We start from the raw sequence: 27,677 nt of genomic DNA, 5'->3' as shown, positions 1-27,677 counted from the left end.
GGTCCATCTGGTGGTGAAAACAGCGTTTATTCACATGCGTTTTAACATGTTGTAATTATATTACATTTAGCAGACACTTCTTGACCAAAATGACAAAGTAACTTAAATAACTGCGACTGTTTTGTAAACACTAGATTGTAACGAGATGTTCAATGCACACAAACGTTTCCAACATGTTTTGATGTAGGCTAAAGCGGTGTATGTTTAGTTAAAATTTGATTTTAGCCCAATGACACATACTGTACCAGGTTTTTGTGTTGGGGGCTGCAAAGTGGACAAACCAGTTCTGGGTTGGCTAGGGTATTAAATGTGTGATTGCAAGATGTAAATGTCCTGGTTAGATTAAAGCCATTAACAGCGTGAATGCAAGGTGACTTACATCGTAAACAATATAATTCACAATGTCCATATGTGTGCATGGAGGTAAGTGGTCCAGGTCTCTGTGCCGCTGCAGGGAGCTCGTATGGGTCGTTATTTTGAATGCCTAAGAGCTTCTCCAAAAACCGCTGTTTTGCGCTTGGTGTGAGCTTGTGCCCGTAAGGTCCTCTTTCTTTCACCTTATCTTTCTGCATTGCTTTACTTTCTTCATTTCTTTCTCGTATTTGTAGATCCGTCTCTGTTCCACCGACATAATGCGCAAAAATTAAAGTGCTCTGAAATGTTTAGTTGTGCCTCTGTGAAGTTCTGAAGGCGTTGCCCCTGGCAACCGATAGCATGTCCTGCCATCATGGCCGACCAGCTCAGACCCCTCCCAGATCTGCAGGTGACTCTCACCCTCACTCTCAATAGCTTGGAGACTTAGGTCTCTGCAGAGCAAAAGTGGGCGTTTATCACCATGTGGGTGTTTTCAAACTGCTGGGTGTTTCTGAATCATGCAATCTAAATGATCCCCCTTACCTAACCCCACCCCTAAACCTAACGTCACTATTACATCAACCAATCAGGTATCATGGTGTAAAAACACCCTGATCTGGTAACTCCCATTACTTTCCTGCAGAGACCTATACTTGTGATAGCTTTTCACACAATTACATGTCATTGGTCACGGCTTCTGCTCACGGCAAGGTACGCAATGACTGACACAATTGCTTAGTTAGCAAAGTAAAATGCATAAATCACACCTCATATAATTGTGTTTGTTGACACGGTCAAATTTCACGCGTTCCGTTTCAAGACTTTTGGCCCCGTACGCTTTCCATAGTTTTCTATACAAGCAATCAAAGTGTGCACAACTTTACGCCGTTAAATATGGTCCAAATAAAGCGCTGAGAAAAATTACACAGACGAAAGGCTCGGACATGGAGGCGTGTGCGGAATCCGGACGCAAACTGGTGTGTAGTTGAAGCTGTCCTCTCAAAGACTCGTTTTAAATCGAGATTTCAGCCTCACATCAATAATCATTGTGTTTAGTGGCCTAAATCGGTGCGAATTACTGTAATATGGGAATTAGAGCGACAAAAGCCACTCTAGTATGTTAAATGCAATAACTCTCGGATCGTAATGGTAAACTGGAAATCGTTTCATAATATTACAAAGAGAGCAAGATGCTCCATATACAGACGCGCGTGCGAGACTGCACACATTGTTGTTGCTCCGCGAGCCTCGTGTCTAAAATTCATCGGGAAGTTTGAACTCGTTCACGCTGATTTGACATGTATTAATTATATAACAGCTGCAAGGTGGTCGACGATTAAGGCCTGGATGTTAATCATGAAATTTGACGTTAGCGCAAATTATATAGCATCCCAGTCCAGAGTTACGTCTCACATCCGAGCACAGATTGAGGCAGGTTCTTTTCATCTTCATCATATGTTGTTTTGATCCAGCGCTCGACCTGCAGAAGGATGTACGATGAGAACGAGGACTTGTCAGATGTGGAGGAAATCACAAACATCAGGGGCTTCAGCGTGGAGGACAAACTTGAGAGCAATTCATACAACAGTGAATTTGTTCAGTATATGGAGGGAGGAGGTACATGTTATTTTACTTTTTAGTGTGTATATTGCTTATTAGGGCAATTAAAATGCATTATATTCTTAGAAAATTGGTGGTCTTGTTCTCCTTGGCACCCGCACCTGCAAATATAAGTTGTACTTACAGTTGTGCTCATAATTTCATATTAAATGGTTGATATTAAAAGCATAGATCATCCAAAAATGGAAATTCTGTCACTGCAGTTGTACCAAACCTGTATAAGTTCTTTCTTCTGTTGAACATAAAAGATGATATTTTGAAGAATGTTGCTGGAAACTTTTTGGTTACCCTCATCCTGCAGAATGTCTTCTTTTGTCTTAAACAGCAGAAGGAAACTATACAGGTTTGGGACAGCATGAGTAAATGATTACAGAAATTTTTTTGGGGGGTGAACTATCCTTTTAATAACGAAGCATATATATAAAAAGTACTTTTGATAAGAATCTTATATTTGTATAATTTATGTTTTTTAGTTTTGTCTTGTGGAATATGTAAATATCTATTATGTCAAATAGGGCTGCCACAAACAATTATTTTGATAATCGATTCATCTAACGAATAGTTGACTTATCATTGATATTTTAACTGATTAATCATTAGACATTTATTGGTTATTTAGCTTTTGCAGTTAGTTAAAATATACATATTCTAACAAATAAATGAATTACTTCCACTTTTGGAAATTATATGTATTTACAATTATACAATTAATTTATACAAATAAATATATTTGGCACACAAAATGAGATCATTCATATCTTAATCAATAGACGAATCATTCTTTCTATTAATATCTGTTTGTAAGTCATATGTATAAGAAACAAAAGTAAAAAGTAAGTGATATGTCGTGTTTTTTTTTTTAAATTTGATTTATTATTATTATTTTTTTATAACTTGAATGACATGTTTTTCCCTCACTAATAAAAATATTGTATCATTAGCTAGTTCCACACTGGAGAGCTGCTTTATAATAGAAAATCAAGTTATAATTCTAACTGAAAGCGACATTTACTTTTTCATGTTTAATACTGTAAAGTTGCTTGATTTAAGACTATCTATTGCATTGTACTGTTATATAAATAAACGTGATGTGACTGGACTTTTCTTTACTGTTTACTGTACTTTTCTTTAGTTTACTGTACTTCAGCGGTCATGCAAACATCCACATCGCTTTAATCAAATGGTTCTTAAGTGCTGCTTTCACACCGCGGTCAGTTTTTGTTGTTTATTTTGTTATTGAGAGGAAAGCATGCAGTATATATTTAGATATTCATCCAAATGCCGCTCAGCAGCCTCAGTTTCGGATCTGCTGTTTGCTCTACTGAAGCACTATCTTCTTCTCTTAATTTGTATAAGAAGCGCTGAATTACAATCTTGCGCTACAGCATGAACTGCATTATTGCAAGCACTTACTTAAGTCATCTGAGATCAAACGACTATTCGACAACAAAAATTTGTCTACAGTTTTTTTTTTATTGTTGACATTGTCGATAATGTCAACATATCGTTTCAGTCCTTATGTCAAATAGCATCCAGTGAAACTAATCTTGCTGACAAGTATAAATTGTTGTCACAGTACATGGTTTATTTCCAAAATTTGAATAGTATTATATTTTAATAGATTAGTTTTAGTTGAGAGTGAAGAAAAAGCAGCCAACAAGTGCCCAGCATTCATATACACCTCTTGAGTGTGGGATTATATATAAGAAGATTGATCACTACATCGTTCCCAATCAGATCTTTCATAGTTTAGATGACTTTACAATTATTTGTAAATGTGGAATATTGTCATAATGAATGAGAAGTTGTGTCTAAAGTCTTGGTTTACAAGTAATACTTGGGTCGTTCATGTACTCTCTATTTTAAAATCCAGGGATTTGTTTTTAAACACAGTCTAACTTTAAGCAACCACTTCTTTTGTACCATCTTAGATTTTACTTATGAATATGTTCAGAGAGAGGCACTGCGAACTCCACTCATATTTAAAGCCAAAGATGGCCTGGGAATTAGGTAAGAACAAGTAAAACAATTTTATTTCAGATTGATTCATACTTTTTTTCATTGTGAATCACTCATCTGAATTGTTTAATGTACTACAGAATGCCGGATCCAGAATTTACTTTAAGCGAAATCAAGGGTTTGGTTGGTAAGTACTATAAAAAAAAAAAATCAAGAAGTTGTTTCACTGTAGTCAGATGAAAAGCAGTAAAACGTTTTGATAAAATTTGTTAATCCTTACTTTAGACTTGGACTTTTATTGCATTTTCTCGGTATTATATCTAATCAGTTCTTGCATTATTCATGAACAGGACAATGTTATTCTGCTGTATTATTAAACTAAACACATGCACCATGTCTGCTCTGTTTTCTGGTATTTTGAAGAGTACATATGCAGTAGTTTATCTGGCTGATCAAATTGATGTTGTCATGCACATACATACAGTCCTTATTAGGCTTGAGGAATAACGTAAGCACTATGAGCCTCATATTTACTCACAGATTTATAGCCTGTACATTGATTTATGATGCTGGTAAATAACTTTGCAATTATCTGTGTATTAAGAGGGTAATGAATACAAAACAGTGAGGCATATTTATTGGCTGTACATTTTAGAAAATAAAGGTCCCAGTTAGAAGCAAAACATTGGTTTCTTCTTGTAATGGAGAGGAGTAGCCTATAGAATGGTAAAGTGTTTGTCTCTGCATGGATGTTCAGGCAGCAGGCGAGCTGTTGACGTGATGGACGTTAGCACACAGAAGGGCTCGGAGATGAGCATGGCACAGTTTGTCCGCTACTTTGAGATGCCTGAGGATGAACGTGACAAGCTGTTCAACGTCATCAGCCTGGAGTTCAGTCACACCAAACTGGAGAATTTGATCAAGAGACCAGCTGTGGTAAGAAACATGGTAGATGTTTTTGCTTCATTTGTCACTTTTCAACATTAATTTGTGCAGTTTCCATTAAAACATTATTTAAAATGAAATTTTTAAGGAAAATCTTACTTGTGACTGCAATCTTTTCTTCAAAGTGTCATGCATGTCAGTAATTGAGTAGATGAGAGCAGGGACACTAGTAATGCTTTACTTAATAAATTAATTCGTAATATCAAGTCAAATAAATTTGTAATAATTTATGGCCCAATGATATTTGCGAATGCAATCTTAATACCTTCATGCAATTTTGGGGTATTTTATTTACAAAAAATAATAATAATAATAATAATTCACATTTGTCTCTCAATTAAAAGTTATAGAAAAGTTCACGTTTAGTAGAAATATATAAAAAAGATTTTGATGAATATTTGAAATACAGATAAAATACAAATATTAGCTGAAGAGCTTATTTTAGTTAGTTGGCAAGTCAGTATTTCTAATTTTGTTTAGTTTAAGTTGAGTCACTAAAATTACTAACTGGAAATAAATCAAACTAAATCTGTAATAAATATAAATTAAAACTAAATTATAATAATTAAATTAAACCAGAACTAATAAAAATGACAAAAGCACATAACCAAATTGCTATCAATTTAAAAGGAATTACTATGAAACTAAAAGTATAAAAATAAGAATAATTTGAACGTATCTCTGATTGTCTTTAGGTGGATCTGGTGGACTGGGTGGACAATATGTGGCCGCGGCATCTTAAACAGAAACAAACCGAAGCCACAAACGTCATGTCTGAGATGAAATATCCCAAAGTTCAGAGGTAATATTTTAGTACATTTTTGGAAAACATTTAGGAATAGACATTTCTTCAAAGATTGATGACGAATTGGTTATTACAAAAAAATGTTTTTCCTTTTTTTTTTTTTTAATTGAATGTACATTTATTTCACTAAACTTTGTGTTATATTATCTTTGTATTAAATAACAGTTAAATACTAGTTAATGCTGCTGTGAGGGTTTTTGTAATACAGAGGCTGAGGGAATGATGGAAAATTAGAAATTTGTATCTCTTCTGGCCAACGTAATCAATCGCTCAATATTTTTCCTCTTTTGTAAAGTAACATAAATGCTATTGTGCTTTTTGTTTCTGTTAGTATAAGAGCAAATGGGAAATCTTTTTTTATTTTGTTTTTATTTTTTTGAGTGTGTCCTGAGAAATCACAGGCTCTCTGACGAGTTATTATCATTATTATTTTTGCAATTTTACCTGCATGTTTCAACGCCCGTAAAGGTTTTGTTGCTCCAGTTTCCCTTCAGAAAGTATCTTGGCTTTCTGACATCGCTCCGAGCTTGTTGAGTCAATCTGAAAACTCTTCTCTGACATCCTGCGTCAGTCAAAGATGATGTCTGCTCATTTCCCACAGTCCCTTGTTTTGCTGCGCATTTCTTTGGCCTGCAGCTGGCTGTGACTCCATCAAATTGCTAGGCAGCACGCTCCTAATGCGGAGAAGAGGCGGATCTTCACGGGCTGCTGCAGTATCCCAGTGAATCCTCCTCAGCCAATCAGAATATCACATAGCAGTATTTCCTGCACAGTAAAGCCAACTCTCTCTCTTTTCTCTATCTCACTTTCCCTCTGACTCCCGACTCTCTGTATTCATTGAGCTCTTTATAAAGGAAGAATTGAGCGCTAAAAGTCACTTCAGTTCTCCTCTTTTGAATTACATGGGCAGATGTCACAATGGAAAAGTGCTTCAAATGGGGATGAACATTTTCTGGGTATGTATCTTTTATTTGACTAAAAACTATGGTGCAATAATTTAAAGAATCCTTTAGAGGTTCCATTACGGTTTGGTATAGTTTGCTCAACTTTCTTTGCTAGTTTTATGAAAGCATGACTAGTTATTTGTGGTCATTCCACTTATGGTTATGCGGTCTGGTGAAATACATGTTTGTGAGGGCTGCATGTGTGGTCTGAAATGTTATAAGCTCACCCAGCATGTTTGTGTAAATCAAGGTTCTAGTTGTGTTTTGGCTGCTTTGGTGAATCACTGACTGCTCTGTGGGATGGATGACACGGCTTCAACAGCCACCGTTTTAGTTCTTAAATACACAGTTTGGGTTATCTATGCTCAGAATTATTGATTGCATTTCTTTCTTCTTTGGTGTCGTTTTACATGTATACCGTTATAGAACATGAAATTCTGCTTAAGTAGCCAGAAAATGCAATTCTGCACAAAAATAAGATAGGAGATCTGAACACCCATAAATACAGAGTCAGATTTAAATATAATATTATTTAAATATCATTTGTTCTTTATTTTTTTGTTTGTTAATGTGGGTTTTTATATTATAATTTTTTTTCTAAATATTTTTTTTTTATTAATGGTAAATTAGTTTTTATTAACTTTATTACTATTTAAAAATATTTTCAGTGAATATTTAAATTCTAATAATGTAACACAAGATGCAATTTGTATAATGTTGCACATATTTTTGAAATGAGTTATATATTAAATTATATTTAAGTTCTTATATTATCAAAATTCTATTAATATGTTTCACATGGGGTAATGTTAACATCATTGGTATACATTTTTTATCAATTAAAAATTTAAATACTTCATAATGTTGTTCATAACATTTTCAAATTCATTTTTATTTTTTATAAAATGTATTAATTTTTTTAAATATATTTTTATTTATCTATCTATCTATCTATCTATCTATCTATCTATCTATCTATCTATCTATCTATCTATCTATCTATCTATCTATCTATTAATATAACATTTTTATATTAATAGTCACCGTAATTATGTCATGACCTCAGTGACAATATAAAGTGTTTTAAACCATAAAAAGGGTCATTATTACGGCATTATTAGGCCTTTTGTGAGGGTACTATGTGGTCACTGATTATTTATTCATAACCTTTCATCGAAGAGCTCCGATTATAGGATGTAACCTCTGCGGGTTCAGGTTGCAAGGTATTACCCTAGTGTTACCTGCTGCAGCCTGCAGTCAATGAGTCGAAGAATGATTTTGCCTTGTTTGCATTATGGAAACCATCTGGAATCCAAGTGCTCATTGTGCCTGTTTGTTGATGCTGTGGCATGATGTCATCTCCAGTGACATCATCTGACATTTACACTGCCAGAACTTCAGCTGGCACAGTCTGATGTGCAAAATAACATTTCCAACCATTGTGAAGTCCTTCCTTTGGTGACCCTAAATTTAGAAGTCTCGTTTCTCAGGCCCTCAACCATCTGGGCTTACCTATAAATTGATGCCTAATCATTTTTTAGTTCACGACGCCCTGCGGTGAGCGATGCCTTTTCCTCATTAGAGCTAACGGATTTCTTCACTTTCTTCTTCTCCCGGCTCAGTGGGAAAGATTTTAACCAGACACTGAGGCAGTTTGGGGTCTGATTAATTTCGCTCCTTGCTAAACTCTGTGGATGACAAATGCATAAGCCGCAAATAGCTTCCATCTCTGTTCTGGTGCTGATATGTCTTTATCTGAAACAAACCCATGTTCGTTTTGTATGTTCTAAAAAAGGAAAAAAGCTTTGATTTAATGCTGTAACAATTCTTTTTGTTGCTGAAATCATAATATTTTGCTGAGCTTTGATAATGCTGTTGATCGAGAAGAGGAATTTCCACTCTATATGGTTTTGAAGGAAATATTAATTTTGAGTTGGGAGTTGAACACTTCCATGGTGTGGTTACTCCCAGTTGCAAATACAATCTTTTTTTGTCAGGACTTAGAAACCGCATTAAGATTTATCATTCTCCTCTATTCATGCAGATGTTGGGAATCACCTTTGTACTTTCCCTGTTTCGCTCTTTCTGTAGATACTGTCTGATGAGTGTAAAAGGCTGTTTCACTGACTTTCACATCGACTTTGGCGGCACATCAGTGTGGTACCATGTCTTCAAAGGAAGGAAGGTAAGTGTTTGGGAGTAAGTGGTGCTTTTACTATTAATATTATTGGCCATTCTTGGGGTAGGGGTTGGTTTATGCTATTACTTTGAAAGTTATTATGATTTTCTGCAGCATTGTCTTTGCTTGTGATCTGTAAAGATCGGGTATGTAGAGGCCCTTTAAATGAATCTCTTCCATGTTTGCATTGTTGCATTGCCGCTGGGGCTGCAGCGTCAGCAGAAATGCTGCTTGTGTATGTGTGTGTGTGAGAGTTAAGGGGAGGGAATCAAATAATATTCACTCTGAAAGGTCAAACAAGTGGTGGCTTGTGCAAGAAAGATGAGTGACACATGTATGACTGAAGGGACTTCCAGGAAGAGTTGTAGGAGTTAAGCCTGTTATGTAATCCTCCTGCTTTCACAAGAGAATTGCAAAGAAATTGTAAGGTTATCAGCTTACTAATTTTTAGTCATACAACATACACTGTGGTCCAAATGTCTGAGACCATTAGTAAAATGCTTTTATTAAGCATGTTTATCATTAATACAATTTTATAATACATATTTTGGTAACACTTTACAATAAACCTTCTTAGTTTATTCTTCCAAATGATTAAGAAATCATAGACAATGTTAATCGCAACATGTACTAATACATTTTTTTAAACAAAACATGTAATTTTTTTTTTAAATAAACCTGAACTAAGAATTATCAGGTGTATTTTTATTAACTAACATTAACAAATATTCATAAATACTTTAAAAAAATGTAATGGTCATTTTTAGTTGATGCATTATTAACTAAGGTTAACTAAGGAAGGTTATTTTGAAGTGTTATCCACATTTTATTATTTGCTAATATAATTAGTAGCTATAAAAATGCTAAGATTATTAATTCAATTTGTAGCATTTTTATTATTTAATACAATTCTGTATTATAGATTCTATCAAAAATTGAAGTGGAAAAGTCTCAGTTTCCACCTAGAAATCACAAGCACAGAATCTTCCCAAGTTTGTCCTATTGTTTCTTTGATTAAATGTTAACGTTTAATGTCCTACAACTTTGTAAACTTCATAATGGAACACACTTGTCTGCTCGGGAATAAATTGGAGAGATAAATAACTTGCACATAAAGGTTGAATGCTGACACGAGTTTGTGAATTATTAATTTCAAAGAAGAAAAATCATATCCCAGTTTAGAATCACACCTGCATTTCTCTTCAGGTCTTCTGGCTGATTCCTCCAAGCCAACACAATCTGTCTCTGTATGAGGACTGGGTTCTGTCAGGCAAACAGAGCGATATCTTCCTGGGTGACCGTTCAGACAGCTGCCAGCGAGTCGAGCTGAAACAGGGCTACACGTTCTTCATCCCTTCAGGTGACGCACTGAGCTTGAGTGCATATATGAAAGGAGAACTGAAAAGGGATGGCAGTGGCAGTGCCAAGGTCAGGTTTGATTCCCACCAGGGAATGCATGAACTGATGAAATGTCTACCTTTAATCCAGCGATGAAAGCGTCTGCTGAATGCTGAATTGTAAATGTAAATTCTGTTCTTGTTTACGAAGAAGCACAATTAAAGCCACCCTATGACATTTGTGCTGCATTCCATGATTTCTAAAGTCATTTAACAGCTTTGTGTGAAGAACAGACTGAAATAGAAGTAATTATTCCACTGAAATGTCATTCGTGTTTGTGCTTGGATTCAAGAAAATAGCAGCAGGTTTGACTTCAGTGACGTGCATAAGATTAAGAACGGAGAATGACATTGAAAGCAGTTTTTAGTTTCTTTCCTGTAATTGAGCATTTGTATTTTTGCTGTTGTGTGTGTGTGTGTGTGTGTAGGTTGGATCCATGCAGTTTACACTCCAGAAGACACCCTGGTGTTTGGCGGGAATATTCTACACAGTTTTAACATTCCCATGCAGCTCACTGTCTACGAAATTGAGAACCGAACAAAGGTAAAGCATTTATTTGAAAATATAGATAGTTTGATGATTTATCAGTCAGCATTTAAATATCTGTCTTTTTAATTTGATGCATGTAGAAGGGAATTCTGATTAATGTGCATCTTTCGGAATTTGTTTCCATTTATAATATTTTTGAGTATATAGTACAAAGTGCTGGGTAGATTACTTTCAAATTATAGTCCGTTACTGATTCCAAATTATGTGACAACTGTTGTAGTCTTTAATGGAATCCATTACATTTCACCTTTTAAATAATTTAATCAGACTACTTTTTGATTACTTTTGACCTAACTCATTCATTACATTGTTTTAAATAGGATAATCTTGTATCATATTGATATAAAAAATACAAAGAGAAAGAAAATAGAATCTTTTCTTTGTTATTAACAACATGAAGTGCATTAAACTTTACATCAATTGGGTTTTGTGAGTTTAATTAAAAGCTAATAAATTATATTATATTTTATAGAATATAATTATAGAATATAAATAATTTTATCATCAAAATAAGCACTTAGTAAAAAAGATTAAATGTTTTATTTGTTTACCTATTTGTTTATTAACTTAGCACCTTAAAACCTTAAGAAAGAGTTTCAGCAAAAAGGTTTGGGAATAACTGCATTATATGTAACTGTACGCTGATTACGATTATAATTTTTTTTTTATATAATCTAATTACAACTACTTAATTTTTAGAACTTGATTATATAAACCAGACTTTATGTAATCAGATCTGTTTAAGATACTACTAAATATTGTAGAAACGTAATTTTCTGTAAAGTTGCTTTGTAATGATTTGTATCGTAAAAAGTGCTATACAAATAAACTTGAATTGAATTAAGAATGCCATTTATATTGAGACTTGAGTATTGAGTACTTGATGCTATAGATATGGTTTCAGTTTTTTGAGACAAAAAGGACCATCTTTTCCCTGTAGCACCACCAGAAGCTCACCAGAGTGTGATCCCAAACTGCATAAATTTGAGAGGACTGGGGTTAAAACAAGATTTCTGATTGGCTCGGATGTTGACTGGAAAAAGGCTGTTTTAGCGACAGCATTGGACACCTTTGAAGTGTTGTGACATTTCAAAGTGACAAATCAGTTATGGTTCGCAGAAGCCCCAGGACACTTTGATGTGCTTTGCAGGGCTTAGAGCTGGTGGGCCGGGCTATTTTTATATTTGCTAGACAGAGCAGCCAGAAAAGAAGACAGATCGTGGTACTGGCTGTGTTGTTCCAGGGGCTGCATTATTGCAGTGCTCTAAATTTAGCGCTGGCTGAAGGAGGTATGAGGGAATGAGAGCACAAGCCCTCCATAACTCTGAGAATGTGAGTTTCCTCCCTGGAGAGGAGCCGGAATGGAAAGATATGTGCATGAGAAGCATCTTCGACATGTTGTCGTTTCTCTCATACTGCAAGAGCCATCTATTATGAAGCCAGTTATATTCGTTTTTTTATGTAGGCTTTAGGTTCAACTTTATAGTAAGGTTTAATTTCTTAACATTAGTCAATGCATTAGGTATCACAAACTTAAAATGTAGGTTAATGCTAATTTATAATGTACTTGTTATTCATAATATGTTAATTCATGGTAATCTATACAAATTGAAATCTTAACAATTTATTCGTTTTTGTAGAAGTTAGGGCTGCAAGATCAAATAAAACCATAATCACAAAATGGTTTAGTGCTATTACCAAATCAAATTAAATCAATTAAATCAATTTACCTGCCGCACATCACACTGAAGCATGGTACGGTTTTAAAAAATATTATATAATTTTAATAATGATTTTTAAAAATGATTTACAAATATATTACCATATTAATATTTGCTATTTTTGTAGTAACAATAATACTATTTTTTTATAATTTAAATTTTATTTTAATAATGATGGTAAAAAATATATATATAATTTAAAATGATTAAATAAATTTACTACTACTACAAAAAAAAGACAAATACATTTTTTTAAAATAATAATAATACAAATGTATGATTTATTATTATTATTATTATTATTATTATTATTATTATTATTATTATTATTATTATTACAGTTAAAATGATATATAATCATAAAATGGGCCAAACTGTGCAGCACTACAAACCAAACATGGAGCTTTTCAACAATTAGATCCCCCCCCCCCCAGGGAGAAATTAGCATTAACCAAGATCAATAACTGATATAAAAGTCCAATGTTATTTGCATTATCTAGTGTTAACAAAAAGAACCTTACTGTGAAGTGTTCCAAGGTTTGTTATAGTGTTAATTCATTGCATATCGGTTTTAGGTGCACTCCAAATTCCGCTACCCTTTCTTCTATGAGATGTGCTGGTATGTGTTGGAGAGGTATGTGAACTGCTTGACCAGACGTTCGTACATGAGCCTGGAGTTTGGCGTTCACGCTGGTGAGTTGGCTAAACTGACAGCAATTTGAAGTGACAAACGTAATCAGAAGTCATTTTTAAGTGACTGACAGCGTTAGCAAAGTTCAAGTTTATGCAAATGTGATCTGCCAACTATTAACGGGTGTGCTGATGTGAAGCTTGCGCAATCCACCGCCTTTTACAGAATTTTCGGTTTACAACCAAAAGAACAGAAACTTGGTGACATGCAAATGAATCAAAGAGCACTCTCTTTATAACCATTTAAAAAGCTGATATATCAGTTCATTGCAATCTCACAAAGATCTGTTATACCACAATGATTATATGCACATTGAATCTTTCATAATATTTACACTTTGTGTGTTTTAATGAAAGAATTCGTAAGCACACAAATTTCAGCACTGCACAGGAACCAAAGTCCGTTTAAAGCAAGTCATTTCACTTGCCGGATTTCTCATGATTTCATAAATGTCTGTTTGCACACATAGCATAACAATGCTTTTTTCAAGCTAGACCTGCCAGTGCTTATGCGCAGTCCTTATTCATGCGTCTCAGAACACTGGCTGTCTCTATAGCAGCTGGGACTTCTAACAGCAGCTGCAGTAAAACAGTGACTTTACCAATTAGTTTTTGCCTCTTTTATTCAGAAGGTAGGGCTTCCTTCAATAGAGTGGCCATATTGAGCTTTGTATTTTACCCCATTCTAAATTATAGGAGTGACACGTCTTTGGACTGAAGGTCTGGAATTCATGCAACTTTCATTGGCCAAGGCCCACCCATGAGGCCATTTGACCAACATGTCAAATAACCAATTACAGTTCATTTCGTTCATCATCACGTTTCGAGGCGTGGAAATGATGCCACAATGACAGACTGATTAAAACTCAAATCTTTCGAATCTTCTGCAAACTTTAAATATTTCATATACATTTGAGAATTCAGCTTTTAGTTGATCCTGATAAGGGCTCGACGTACAGTAAACCATGGCTTTCTTCTTTAGTGAAGGGTGTCTTTGTTTTCAGGTGGAACGTTAAAGAACGTGACGTGCATCTCGTGGAAATCCTGTAGAATTTAACCAATCCTATGAAGACTTTGACACTCCTGAAGTGTTTCCAATTTTGTGTCCCATATGCATCAGACGTTTAGCCAACGGTCCGTGGGCGTGACGTCTGAGGCTGAGAATACGTCTTAGGTATTCTAAAGTCTTTGCAGGAGGAACTTAAACATATCTGAATGGCCATTGCATTCCAGAAATCAACAGATATGTCTGTGATTGGCTACATTGCACAAAACTATGAATGGAAACTCTGCCTATGCTTGCACCTGTTAATCGTTTTTATTTTATATTAGTTGTTCTTGTTGCTTTTCTGCAATAGATGAATAACAATTTATTTGTTTTAATGTTAAGATATTTCTATTTTGCGGGAGTGCCTTGAATCATTTTACTTTCCCGGATCCCCCCCCCACACACACACAGAAGTCTCTACCTGCCCATAAAGTCCTTCGAAACGATCCATAAATTTGTATTGAAGAGGGTTTATAAATATCCATTTTAATCACTTTTACTGAACTCAACCAGTAGTGAGCCAATCTACTAAGTGAGCCCTTTTTTGCATTTCCAATCTCAGAAAGTACATGCAAGTTCCCATGTTTCCTTATTTCAGTCATACCACTCATCAAGATGATTCCTAGGATTGCTCAAGGCCTCATCTGGTCTTTGTGTCATTTTCGGTAAATCTTGTTTTCTCTTCTGATTTTTATTTAGCAGAACCCAAGCTTGTAACTGAGAGTATCGTCTCTGCTCCTCGGTTGGATATGGAGGAGGACTTGTGTGAGTCACGGTTAGAGAGGACAGAGGGGACGACACAGCCCTCCTCAGCTGTCCCTCCCTATCAGACCTTCAAATCCCTGGCCAATGATTCTGAAGACAGCTTCAAGTCGCTGGCTTCGGAGTGTCCTAAGACTCCATCTGGCTCACCTGGAATAGAACATTCCGGCAAATGGACCCACTTGACAGAGTTTGAGTTGAGTGGACTCAAGGCCTTGGTGGAGAAGCTGGAATCCCTTCCAGAGACAAAGAGATGCGTTCCAGAGGGCATCGAGGATCCACAAGCACTGCTTGATGACGTGAAGGTCTTTATGAACTGAACTGACATCATGATTGCTGCTGCCTGACTCCATTTTCTTTTCATAAGGAATAGTAAATGGAAGGAAGCACCTTCTGGGTGGTGCGGTGTAGTTGCAGACCTAGACTTGTAGGTTCAGGTAGTAGGTTCAGGAACAGTTCATTGCAATGCACTTAAAGTAAGGCTGTTGTTGCAGTAACTTACAGTGACATTGTGCATTGCTACACCAAGTCAAGTCTTCAACATTAAAAACATGCACAAGATTTTTAAACACAATCTCTTTTTACTAACCCTAAATCTGAAATATACAACTGTTTTATTTAAATTCGTATGATTATTTGTAGACAATTTATATGATTTCTATGTCTCAAATAGGTCTTAAAATATAAAAATATTTTCAATTTATTTTATTTTAAAGCACAAAATATTAGCATGTTATATTTATGCACACTAAAACTATTCATAATGTAATTAATTTTCATCATTATTTAAATAAATAAAATACAATAAAAGTAGTGTCTGAACTTTTATTTTACATTGTTTTCAGTGTAGTTTTTTGTCTGCTTCTTGAACAGGTTGTGCTGAAGGAACATGCAGATGACAGTCCAAAGTTGGCCATCACTGGTTCTCCTATTGTATGCTGGCCGAAGAAGACAGGCAAGGTATGAATGTTTATGCAGAGTGATTAGAAACATTAGTATGTGGCTGAGCAAGATTGTTTAACCTATTTTAAGGTCATTAATTTGATTTAAATATTGCAAATTAATTATACTTTAGTGTAAGACAGATAAGGACCAAAACAAACAAGGTTTTTCTGTCTCCATTCCTCCCTAATTTTCATAATTCATAGCTGATGTTAAAATTAAGAATACGTTTATACAGAGGGGTTACCAGGATGTCATGTTTGGGGGGGCATTTGGCTTTTTTGGGGGGGCAACATAAACAACTGAAAAAAATCGGCGCAAAATAATCTATAGCCTACTACACACAATCTGTTTTAGTGCATATCTTTTTCTAAGCCAGGAACCCAGAGATAGGTACAGGGCCCCTATTAGACTATAGGGCTGTCACATAAAAGTTAGTTAAACCCGGTCAACATTAATAATATGATGATGATATTATTATTATTATTCACAGATTAATATATAGAACAGATCACAGTGATTGCCTGATGATGAGTGACAGGTGTTTGCTTGTGAGAAGACTTGCTACACGAGTAGGCTTTTTTAAAATGAATCTGAAGTCAGGTTTGTATAGACAAGAGGTAAATTAATTTGTTTCTTCTAAGGTGTTCCAGACGTAGGTGCTACCATAAATTCGCCAGTTAGCCTCTAAGTTTCTTTGTGAATGCGGCCCCAGGTAAAAAAAAAAAAAATTGCATATGCTCATTTGAACAGTATGAGAACAGTATTTGAATGGTATTCTCTGGTTGTAAGTGGCTTTGGATAAAAGTGTCTGCTAAATGAATAAATGTAAACATGTAGGCCTAGATAAAAGGGAACATATTAGGCAACAGGGGGTAAGGAGACTTAGAGAGTTGAAATAAAATATATTTTTGTGAAACTATAAGAATTTAATTTATGATCTCATTAGCAGAGGCAACATAACTGTTTTTAAATATGGTTTTATTTTTATTTTATTTGCTTATTTAATTTTATTTATTATTAGTGGTGCATGACATAGGCAAATGTTATTATTATTTTACAGGGGTGTGGAGTCTGTATGGGTTTGTTCTCCCTCAGGGGGTGGGGGATATAATAAAAATCTAATAAGTCTGTTTTTATTTTGTTTTTGTTTTTTTAGAAATCATGATTTTATCCTGATTCTTTGTCATGTTGGTTTTTCTATTTTGCAAGCTGTTTGAGCATCACAGCCAATCTAATTTCCCTATTATAAAGCATTTTAAGGTAACAAAATATGAAAAAGTATGGCGGATATTTAGGCCAAAGTGCATGGGTGAAGATAAAAATCTTTGTAATTATTTTATCTTTGTTATTAAAAAATGAGAACAAAGATACACATTAAAAATACAGATATAATACAAATAAAGTGTTTTATTTTCAGGTACAAGAGATGTATTTAGCAGGAGCATTAAAAAAAATTATGAACAAATATAAAAATAAAACACTATATACACTGATTCCTATTAAAGCAACTGTATTAATTTTTTTTTTCAGTCAAGAGTATTGAGTGATTTTTCTCTGTGGGTTTGGTGTTTTATTAACATTAAAGGAATAATTCACCAAAAATTTTAATAGTGAAGAAAACAACCTGAATGAGTTTCTTTCTTCTGCTAAAAATAAGCATTATTTTGAAGAAAACCAAACAGTTGCTGGTTCACAGTGACTTCCAGAGTATGTTTTACTACTATCAAAGTCAATGTGAACCAGAAACCGTTTGGTTACACAGATTCTACAAAATATCTTCTTTTGTGTTCAGCACAAGAAAGAAGTTAATAGGTTTTGGACAACATGTGAGTGTAACAATATTTCTTCAAAAGCAGATCGTGGAGACATTTTTATCGTCCACAACCAAAAATATTAATATACTACCCTCGGCAGAAATTGAGGACAGGGGGCAGACGGGACCGCGAGGGCACTTTAGCGTTGGACCTCAAAGTCGTAGTCGCAAGTCGCAGAATTCTCTGACTTTCAAAAAACCCTGTTTCAGTCAAAATCACGATGTTCCGCTCTCAATGCACTTCGATCCCATACGCTGTTTTGGGGTGGCAACTGGAGTGGCAAAGCTCATTTGTGCCACCCTTGTGGACACGCCACTGCTCTAAGGCTCTGCAAGGTAAACATTTAATTGGCGTTCTATTCTCACATGATGCACTTTTTCTGAGCCCGTAAGCCTGAAGCGCGCGCACACTGTCAAACAGCACCAAACTGGATTTTTGGGTCAGACTCATCTGCTACTGATGGAAAAATATGCACAAAACAATCAACTTTTAAATGTTTATTTATCATCAGAGGGACAGTCCCCCAGCCTCCCCCTAGACACGCCCCTGCGTTTATATAAATTTAGTTTATAAAGCCCTTTTTTGTTGTTGTATTACCAGAATAGTTGTGCTGTGAGTCAGTGGAAATATTATGCAATGTCTTTATTTGCAAAGACAAATCAGAACTTTGTATTAGTATTTCACTGGAATGATGAATCCGCTTCACACACGGGAAGTGTTGCCAGTCCCCCAAAGTTAGACCTGACCAATCACACGAAATCTGGGTTTATAGACTTGTTTTGGTTTATTTCCCTATTGACTGTGACGCACATGATTGGATGTTGGCTTGTCTTGATTACTAAAAGCCCAGCAGCTGAATTTTCGCCTCCATTGTGTCTGTCTTTTGTGATTAAATACCATCTGTTCTTATACTGCCCCAACAGGCCTCTCTTCTATACCCCATGACCCTGTTTGAACACTTCTGTTCTGCATGCTTGCTTCCTAGTGGTTGTGTCCAAGCTGTGTTGGTGCATATTAAAGAGCCTGTGTTGCATATTGCACTCCCATTGGCTCTGCCGCTCTCCTCTCCCCTCCCACTTCTTGGAACTCCCCCCTGTTGCATATTCATGAGCATGTCTTGCTCTAGCCTGTGTGCTCTGATGGCTAAGGAACAGAAGGGAGGGCTTTGCCGTCTCGCAGCCAGTAGCAAGCCGGAGCTGCAGCCATGTCAGTTTGTTAAACACTGAGAGGACTCTAAGAGCCATGGCCATGTCGCTGATCGCTGACGAGGAGGATTATGAGAACTCGGATGCTGAGCAGGTAGTAACGTTGAGCCGGACCCATGGGTCCTTAGACTTAAGAACAGAAGATACAATAGGTTGCATGTAGCAGCTATTTGTGTATATTTGCAAGTGTAACTGAAGTACATGTGATTAGTGAGCTGTCAGAAATGTTTATGGTGACCGCTATAAACTACATATGACTAACACATGAGTTTAGTTTCGAGCCTGGTGCTCATTTTGATCCAGTTTGACATTGTTTGATGTTTATTTTCCATAGTAAGGTCAAATTTTTGCCAGTTCACTCACTAAACTTGAATGAATATCTCAGCAGGTTGTTAAAACATGAACCTAAACGTGCATTTCTTGATGCTGTAAGATCTTTTTAGGTGCTTTCAGAAGTTGCAAATGAAAGTGAAATCAGTGACACTTCAGTTGTGATATTACTATGTGATATGATAGTTATGCTATGTTAGCCACTACAGTCACAGTTGGTGTTTTAATGCACACTGCAGTGTTTCAAAGGTGTTTGGGATCTTTGAATAATTTGCATATGTCTGTTTGTGCGGCTGCCCACGTGAGACTCTCCCATCGCTTGTTTTATGCTTGCAGTTGGGCGAATCTTTGATTCTCTTCCAGGGAACCCTTTTGTATTCCTCTTCTGTTGAAAACATACAAATGCATTTTGCTCCAAATGCTGTCGCCACTGAGGAAAGGTTCTAGCTGCTAGATTAATCATCCATCATTAGGATGAAATCCATCTTTGTGGCTTTTGTAAAAACGTATGAAAGTTTGTTTGTCCGACTGTGTAAATTTTTACCAGATATTTGTATAGATCATTGTGTTATTCAACTTCCTCAATTTCCAGGATATTTTTAACTGTTTTGGCTGCAGCCCAACAAGGGCCTCTTTGAGCCGGTCCTACAAGATGAGCGTATGGGGGAGGGGCGGGACAAAGAACCAACGTGAGTAAAAACAGTTCAGACATGTTCCTGTTGTTAACCTTTAGTCTTGGACCTGTAGTTGTAAATTTGTAGGTGTAAACTGAATCAGACATATATTAGATTAGATCTAGGAAATAAGATCTTACATACATTAATACATCTGGTCTTGGATGCTATTTGACAGTGTATTGGTGTAATATTGGCTTTGGAGATATTGGTAAACAACTATTTAGACCTATAATAAGAAAACACTATAACTTGCTAAGTGACTTTCTTAGGGCCATAGCTAGTTTTTGGTTTCTATCAGTTAATTTCCAATTTTTTGGTCACCTCTTCTTAGGACTGGCTTTGCAACGTCACCTTCTTTTTTTTTTTGTATCGTGATATTATTCGCCCCAGTGAAAAGGCTTTATTTTGTTGGTATCTGCCTCATCCAGTTTTGTGTTTAGTGTTAAATATCAAGTGTATCTTCAAACCCTACCGATTAAATTTACCCTGCCATTGTCCCTACAGCCGAGTGTAATTTGTGATTTTTATTTTTTTTGCTGTTGTTTTTGCAGTATAATTTTAATGAATATTAATTTGGATAATGTTCTTAACAAGTTGGACTATTACATTAAGAGCATCTGTTTAATGATGGTATCGCAAAGTAAGTGCTTGAGTCAGTATGTGTATTTTTACCATGGATATGGATTTTTATTTTTTTAAACATACACCTGTACCAGAAAATCCATGTTTGGCCTTAATATCTACAGTAATCCTGCCTTAGATATCTTCCATCTCTGCAGCTCTTTTTATAAGAATGCAGTCTTTGATTTCTTACTTAGTCAGCAAACTGCTCTAGCGATGTCAAGCAAATCTGTTTATGGTATTAATCTATCATAGCACATGCACACACTCAGATGCTGTGATGGTTGGCTTGGAAAGTTCTTCTTATTTCAGTGGTTTCACAATGAGAAGTTAAACATTTCCTCCCTTTTACAAGATTACATTTTAACAATGAAATCAGTTATGTGACTGTTGATAGGTCTCCTCTGTTTGGCTTCTAAAATCTTCTCTGTATTTATGCTGAACATTTTGAATGATTCAAAAAAGCTAAACTAAGTTGGTTGACTTCTGCTTTGAGCCTTTGATTTTGGGTGGTGGTCTTGTGGGACCTTTAATGAATTTTCAAGGTCCTGTCATTAAACTGGGTTAAAGCAGCTCTTACAAACACAAACTCATGACGTCCAACACATTAACAAGAGACATTAGATTTGGCCTGGAATGTTTTTCCCACTGGCAGCCACATAACTGTCTCTCTCTTCCCCGTCTCTGCTGACCACATGCTAGTGTTTGTGCTTCTGTTTTCCTCCATCTCGGTTTCATAACACATCACATCTGAGATGTTGTGAAACGGCAGTTTCTGCTTTCTGATATTTGTGGACTATTCCAAGAACTCAACAGTATGTATATGTCATTTTTTGTCATTTCATTCATGTAGGAAAAACTCAAATTCTACTACGAGCATCACATTCAAAGCTCTGTGTTAACAGGATTTTTGACTCTGACTGAAGAGCTAATTTCAACTCTCAGGGGCATAGAAATCCACTTAGGCTGTTTAAAAGCAATGTACCTATTGAGGAGGTTGGGTTGAATTTCCCCCTCTGGCTAATGCGATTGTTCGTGTTTTCCTCTCCATTACTCAAGGTTCCTAATGAGGGTGGAGGCCAAATTCATTCTCATCAATCACCCTGTGTCCCATGGTGCCGTAGGAAAGTCGTGCCGTGGGTGCTGGGACAGGCATGGCTTCTTCTTGATGTAATGGGGACATGGCAGCCCATGGGATGAGGAATATAGCGGTGTGAAGAATAATCCCCTTTGACTTTCTTGAGAGTATAAGTGTGCATGTATTAAGCTTACGTATGATCTATAGTCTAAGTGCACTGTTGCCATTTTGGACTGATAGCCAAGAATAACATAAGACGAGTAAAAGCTCTATAAAAAAGGAAACGGAATCTATAATGGAAAGTGCTTCACATCAAGGAGATCAGATGGCAAACCTGCTTCTATTCATAATGACATCCCTGCTACTGCTGTCGTTTCTTCTCTGTTGCATAACACTGCTAAATCGGTGTTGGAATAACGTTTGTGAGAAATGCTGTTATGAATAATGTTTGTTGGCTGGTTTAAAGCATGTTTCTGCAGCTGTATCCTGACTTATTGTTTTTCAGTTGACTCAGAATTAATAACAACAGGGAATATTCTCCAACTTTACTTTCTTTCTCAAGTTCATTGCTGCTGTTCTCCTATTTTTTTTTCTTTAAAGTGCCCCGAGAGCATATAAACAGTTTGAATAACCGCGCATACAACTAAATCTGAACCATATGAACCCACTCTCAGAGTGTGGGGTCTGAAAGTTGATAGGTTTGTGTTTGCATTCCCTTGACTGTGTGGCATTGCATTGCATTACTTTTAAAGTCACCAAGCAGCTCATGAACATATCATATTCATCATGTCCTGGTTTCCAAAACTGTTCAGTTTGCTACATGTCTTAACAGGTTGAGAAAAATTTGTTGTATAAATAATTCCGTTTTTCTGTGTTTCAGCCACGGCCGCTTAATCGGACAAAATCAAAGATGGGATCGTCTCCATCGGCTGCTCCAGGATCAACAGCGGGAGGAGTGAAGCTCTCGTCCAGCCGTGGTTCATCTAGTGCTCGGCGCAGACGGACACGCTGCAGGAAGTGTGAGGCATGTACACGCAAAGAGTGTGGGGAGTGCCACTTCTGCAAGGACATGAAGAAGTTCGGTGGACCAGGTCGCATGAAGCAGTCCTGTATCTTGAGACAGTGCATAGCGGTCAGTCTGGGTACTCAGCATCAGATATGACCCTTGATCTGCTGATGAAAAGTCTGGAGGAACTAACTGCCACACTTTCTGTGTTTTGCAGCCTGTTCTACCTCATACTGCTGTGTGTCTGATGTGCGGAGAGGCTGGGAAAGAAGACACTGTAGAGAATGAGGAGGACAAGTTTAACATGATGCTTATGGAGTGCTCTATCTGCAACGAGATCCTCCATCCAGCATGCTTGAAGGTTGTTTTTCTAATTAGGCCACCAAACAATTGGAAACTGTGATATCTGAGCCATAATGGAGTCAACATTTTTTAACATTTAGTCTTATTTTTGACATACAATGTTGTCTGTCTACTGGTCTGTTGAGTAGAAACTTATTCTGTTCTGTTGCTCAGGAGAAGGATTCTGGCGGTGTTGTAAATGATGAGTTGCCAAATTGCTGGGAGTGTCCAAAATGCAGTCATTCTGGAAAGACAGGGAAAGTAAGCATCACTGTCCTACCTAACTTGCTTAAAGCGAAGAAAAAAGCTAAATAATGAAAATGTTGATGACAATGTTAACTCTTAAGATAACAAGATATTACATTTCTGAAATAATACGCAGTACATATAAACTTTTCTCGTCTTTCACACCTTTTGGTCACAAAGCAAAAAAGAGGCCCAGGGTTTAAGTACGCGTCCAATCTCCCTGGCTCTATGCTCAAAGAGCAGCGAATGAACCGGGACGTAAAGGAAGAGCTGGAATCAAACATGTCTGCAGAGTCCTACACCTCTACTGTTTCACCTATCATGAAGAAGACGACAGACCGAGAGGACAATCCTTCCTGCAAGTCAGAAGATGCATTTAAGAAACGTTCTCCCAAATTGGAGGGCAACCCACTCCGCAAGAAGAGAAAACTCTTTGAAAAGGACTCCGATTTCAATGTTAAGAAAAAGGTAGCAAGAACTTGAATAAGTTAAAGCAAATAATAGATGAAATACTATTTTTGGCAAAGCATGTATTTTGACCCTCTTTTAAATCCACAGAAGAAGAGCTCAAAGCTTGAAGATCTCTCAACCTCTAATGTCCTGGGACAGATCAAGACAGAAAGAGACGATGATGAGGAGTATGATGAGGATAACAGACAAGAAATGGAGAGGAGAGCCTTCGGTTTTGTGCCCTCAGAAGAGGAGGATGGAGATGATGAAGGAGAGGAAGAAGAAAAGGAGACAACGAAGGAGAAGAGTAGCCCAGAGGAGAATGGGAAGCTTGAACACAAGACCTCCGCTGCATGGAAAGGTGACCAATCACAGGGCAGTTTTACCAAGGCAGGGCCCAGCAGTGACTCAGGTGTTGATGCACAGTTGAGGAACCAGCGAAAAATCAAACGTAAGCCTCGCATGCCCAACAAAGAACTGAGCAAAGTACTAAGCAAACAACTCAACCAGGAGATCCAGAATACAGAGGATCGTCTAGCACATCAAAATGGCAGAGTGGTGAAGACCGAACCAGATAGTGATGGAGAGGACAGAAAACCACTAAAGAATGGAAGCAGCCATCTGAGAGACTGGCTGGGGCCTAAGCGGGAACTAAATGGATCCTTGCGAGAGCAGCTCCCGGTTAGTTGGATCAGGACTACACCTACCCCTGTCATTCGGCCAACACCTTGCCGCTCTCCACCGAAATGTGTTCAGATGGAGCGTCATGTTATTCGCCCCCCTCCGATCAGCCCCCCTCCGGATGGTCTGCCCCTAGATGATGGGAAGAATCACGTCATGCGGAGAGAGGTGTGGATGGCAGTGTTCAGTCACCTCACACACCAAGACCTTTGTGTCTGCATGCGGGTCTGCAAGACCTGGAACAGATGGTACGTCTTCCAGAAACTAGGAAAGAAAGCATCATAATATGTTGTTGCGTTTGCACTACATAACGTACCTTATACTGCAGTACTACATGAGCATCCTTTTCCTCCATTGGTGCTTTTATTGGTTTACTACCTTGCTCACAGACTTAACCATATCTTTAACCTTTGTCCCGACTATTGAGAACACTGGATTGTGTTTTTACTTTCAGTTGTGACTTAGATCCTTGAGGGTTGGATCCTCCATGTTATGTATATTCTAAACATGCAAACTCAAGTTTGTAAGACGCACGCCTTCTGTCCACTGTTCTCAGGTGCTGTGATAAAAGACTTTGGACTAAGATCGATCTGAACCGGTGCAAGTCAATCACTCCACTCATGCTGAGCGGCATTATCCGCAGACAGCCGGTCTCCCTGGACCTGAGTTGGACCAACATCTCTAAGAAGCAGCTCAGCTGGCTAATCAACAGATTACCTGGTACAATTACACTTTTACCTAGCAGCTAATTTGTGTAATGGTGGAAACCGTTTTGTTTCAATGCTTCTCAGGTTCACTGTATAGCTGGATTCCTTTAAAGCTGTTTGGACCTGTGTATCTCCAAATGGTGTAGCTTTTATGTACTTGACTCTCTAGTCTTGTTTCCAGAGATCTATATTCCTACTAAGTTTAGCTATGACCCTGATCAAGTACACCTGATCCAGCTAATTAATATCCTTAGGAACTCTTGATTATTACAAGCAGATGTTTTGGAGCAGCATTGAAACTGAACTCTCAGTAGATCTCCAACTGGATTGGGCTCCCCTGATGTATGCAAACTCCACTCGTGTCCAATACTTGCATGACTCCTTTGTGTTGGTTTCGTGGCAGGTCTGAGGATTCTGTTGCTGGCAGACTGTTCGTGGGCAGCTGTATCTGCTTTATGCACATCCAGTTGTCCTCTGCTAAGAACTTTAGATATGCAGTGGGTAGAGGGACTCAAGGACAACCAGATAAGAGACCTACTCTCCCCGCCGACAGACAACAGACCAGGTACAGAATGATAGCATTTTTTTTGCGGTTTATGTCCATTATGTACTTTTGACCCATTTAGAATTTCTTTATCTTCTTGTTTTGCCAATTCATAGCGCCTCCATGTGTACACAAGAAATGGTACAGGCACATTTCTGTCATATTGTTTAAAAACTGTCTGTAAAATATGCATATTGCGGTCTCTCAGGTCAGTTGGACAGTAGAAGTAAACTGAGGAATGTGGAGAATCTCTGTCTAGCTGGTCTGGACATCACGGATACGTCCCTGAAGCTGATCATAAAACACATGCCTTCACTGTCCCAGTTGGACCTTAGTTACTGTAACCACATCACCGACCAGAGTGTCAACATCCTCACGGCAGCCGGCACCACGACCAGAGATTCCCTTACTCACATCAACCTTTCAGGTATGCAGGTAATACTAAACCCCTCACATAACAGGTTAGATAAGCTAAGGTACTGTGGAGTGGGCTGGAAAACAAGTATGCATACATTGTGTGTCTGAAGCCTATATATAGGCTTATCTTAATCTGATAAGTTTGCTGTCTTGCCGTTTTATGCTTGCATCTTGGGAAAGGATGATACAAGGCCACTGCCCTAAATCGTCCCTAAATCCCTATTCCTTTCCTCCACAGTTTGTAACAGAGTTACAGACCTGTCGTTGACCTACTTCAAGCGCTGCGGAAACATTTGTCATATCGACCTGCGGTACTGCAAACAGGTGACCAAAGAGGGTTGTGAGCGGTTCATCGCAGAGATGTCCGTCAGCGTGCAGTTCAGACTGATCGAGGAAAAACTACTGAGCAAACTGAGCTAGTCAACAAAGACAGTGACAACTTGACCTAGAACCCAGGGAACTAACAATCTCACCCTCCATTTTATATACTTTTTCAACACAGGATAGGGTTGAGTGTAACACACTCAACAGAAAACCAGCAAAGACAAAATGACATTGCTAAACAACTCAAATGCCTGAATTCATCAACAGAGTTCACAAGGGAAGAAATGTTCATTTCTGGTGGCCAATTCAGCCTTTCAATCTGTTTTTTTTTTATTTTTTTTATTAGTTTAGTTGTGCTACTAAGGCAAACGTTTATTGATACATTTTTAAGTTTACAAGTCACAGCTAGCAGACCGTGCCAACGTTAAAAAGCTGTTGAAAGGCATGCTTATTCATATTTTGCATTAATTTTGTTATAAAAATGGTTTTATAGTCACACAGTGCAGTGTTGCAGTGACAAAACTGACTGTTATTTTCTTTCTCGGAAAAGAAAAATTCAAAATGCATGTGCTTTTTTCGTTACCATGCAAACGTTAAGCATCATGCAGTATTAATTTTTGTATCAGAAAGAATTTCACACTGTGCAGTATTAAATGCACTCATATAGACTTTATTGACAGGTATTCAGTCAGTACAAAGTTTTTTTTTTCTACGCAGTAGGAAGTTAAGCAGATTATATCTATACTAGCTATAGTAACTGTGCAGATGTTTTTGTAATGTTAATTTAAGATGTGATGTCTTCTAATGTTAAAATATGTTCTACAGGTACATGCTCTTTACATACGACTAAATAACTTTTCTTTAATATGTATGTATCAGGGGGAAACGTATTTGCACTGTTTGACCTGAATAAATACTGATATTTTTTCCAGAAACGATGTTTTGCTTCACGAAATTTTGACTGTGAACAATTTGGTGCACAAAACTACACAAAGCATCGGTTTATCATTCATATATTAAGATCCGTTTCAAGCAATTATGATTTCCCGCCTATCCTTTTGCCGCTCTTTCCCTCACCCTCATGTTAAGACTTATAATTGAGTAAATATAGGACAGGTCATTACATACATACAGACTTACCTCAGCGAATCTTTTTTCCAGAATAATCAGCAACCACATCCGTGTTTTGTGCTATGAATGAAAAGTATTTTTTTATTCGTTGCGTCTGACTGACTGCGTTGCACTTAGCAGCCACTAGAAGGCGCCGATTAGCATTCATCGTTTGCAACGAAGGAAAAAAAAAATACTGAAATGAG

General features: G+C 37.1%; 1 protein-coding gene across 4 annotated transcripts; it reads left to right on the top strand.

Moving 5' to 3' along the window:
- Nucleotides 1–1,169: 1,169 nt before the first annotated feature.
- On the top strand, nt 1,170–27,299 carry LOC128020702 (lysine-specific demethylase 2B). Of its 4 annotated transcripts, none has more exons than XM_052607323.1 (21): nt 1,170–1,331; nt 1,827–1,971; nt 3,906–3,984; nt 4,074–4,120; nt 4,691–4,869; nt 5,574–5,680; nt 8,719–8,812; nt 10,013–10,166; nt 10,632–10,747; nt 13,050–13,167; nt 14,915–15,279; nt 15,848–15,934; nt 22,525–22,776; nt 22,868–23,011; nt 23,167–23,253; nt 23,419–23,706; nt 23,797–24,617; nt 24,926–25,089; nt 25,480–25,641; nt 25,829–26,047; nt 26,276–27,299. In XM_052607323.1, the coding sequence occupies exons 1-21, from the start codon at nt 1,299–1,301 to the stop codon at nt 26,455–26,457; spliced, it is 3,843 nt and encodes a 1,280-aa protein (XP_052463283.1). In that variant the 5' UTR covers nt 1,170–1,298; the 3' UTR covers nt 26,458–27,299. The 4 variants fall into 4 exon arrangements, with proteins under 4 accessions (XP_052463283.1, XP_052463282.1, XP_052463284.1 ...); XM_052607322.1 differs by having other exon boundaries at nt 14,912–15,279; XM_052607324.1 differs by having other exon boundaries at nt 14,912–15,279; nt 25,829–26,055; nt 26,276–26,451.
- Nucleotides 27,300–27,677: the final 378 nt, after the last annotated feature.

Source organism: Carassius gibelio, chromosome A10 (genome assembly GCF_023724105.1).
Source record: "Carassius gibelio isolate Cgi1373 ecotype wild population from Czech Republic chromosome A10, carGib1.2-hapl.c, whole genome shotgun sequence".
NCBI classification, from domain to species: domain Eukaryota; kingdom Metazoa; phylum Chordata; class Actinopteri; order Cypriniformes; family Cyprinidae; genus Carassius; species Carassius gibelio.
Note: the sequence above shows the minus strand (reverse complement) of the source record. Positions and strands in the feature narration are given on the sequence as shown.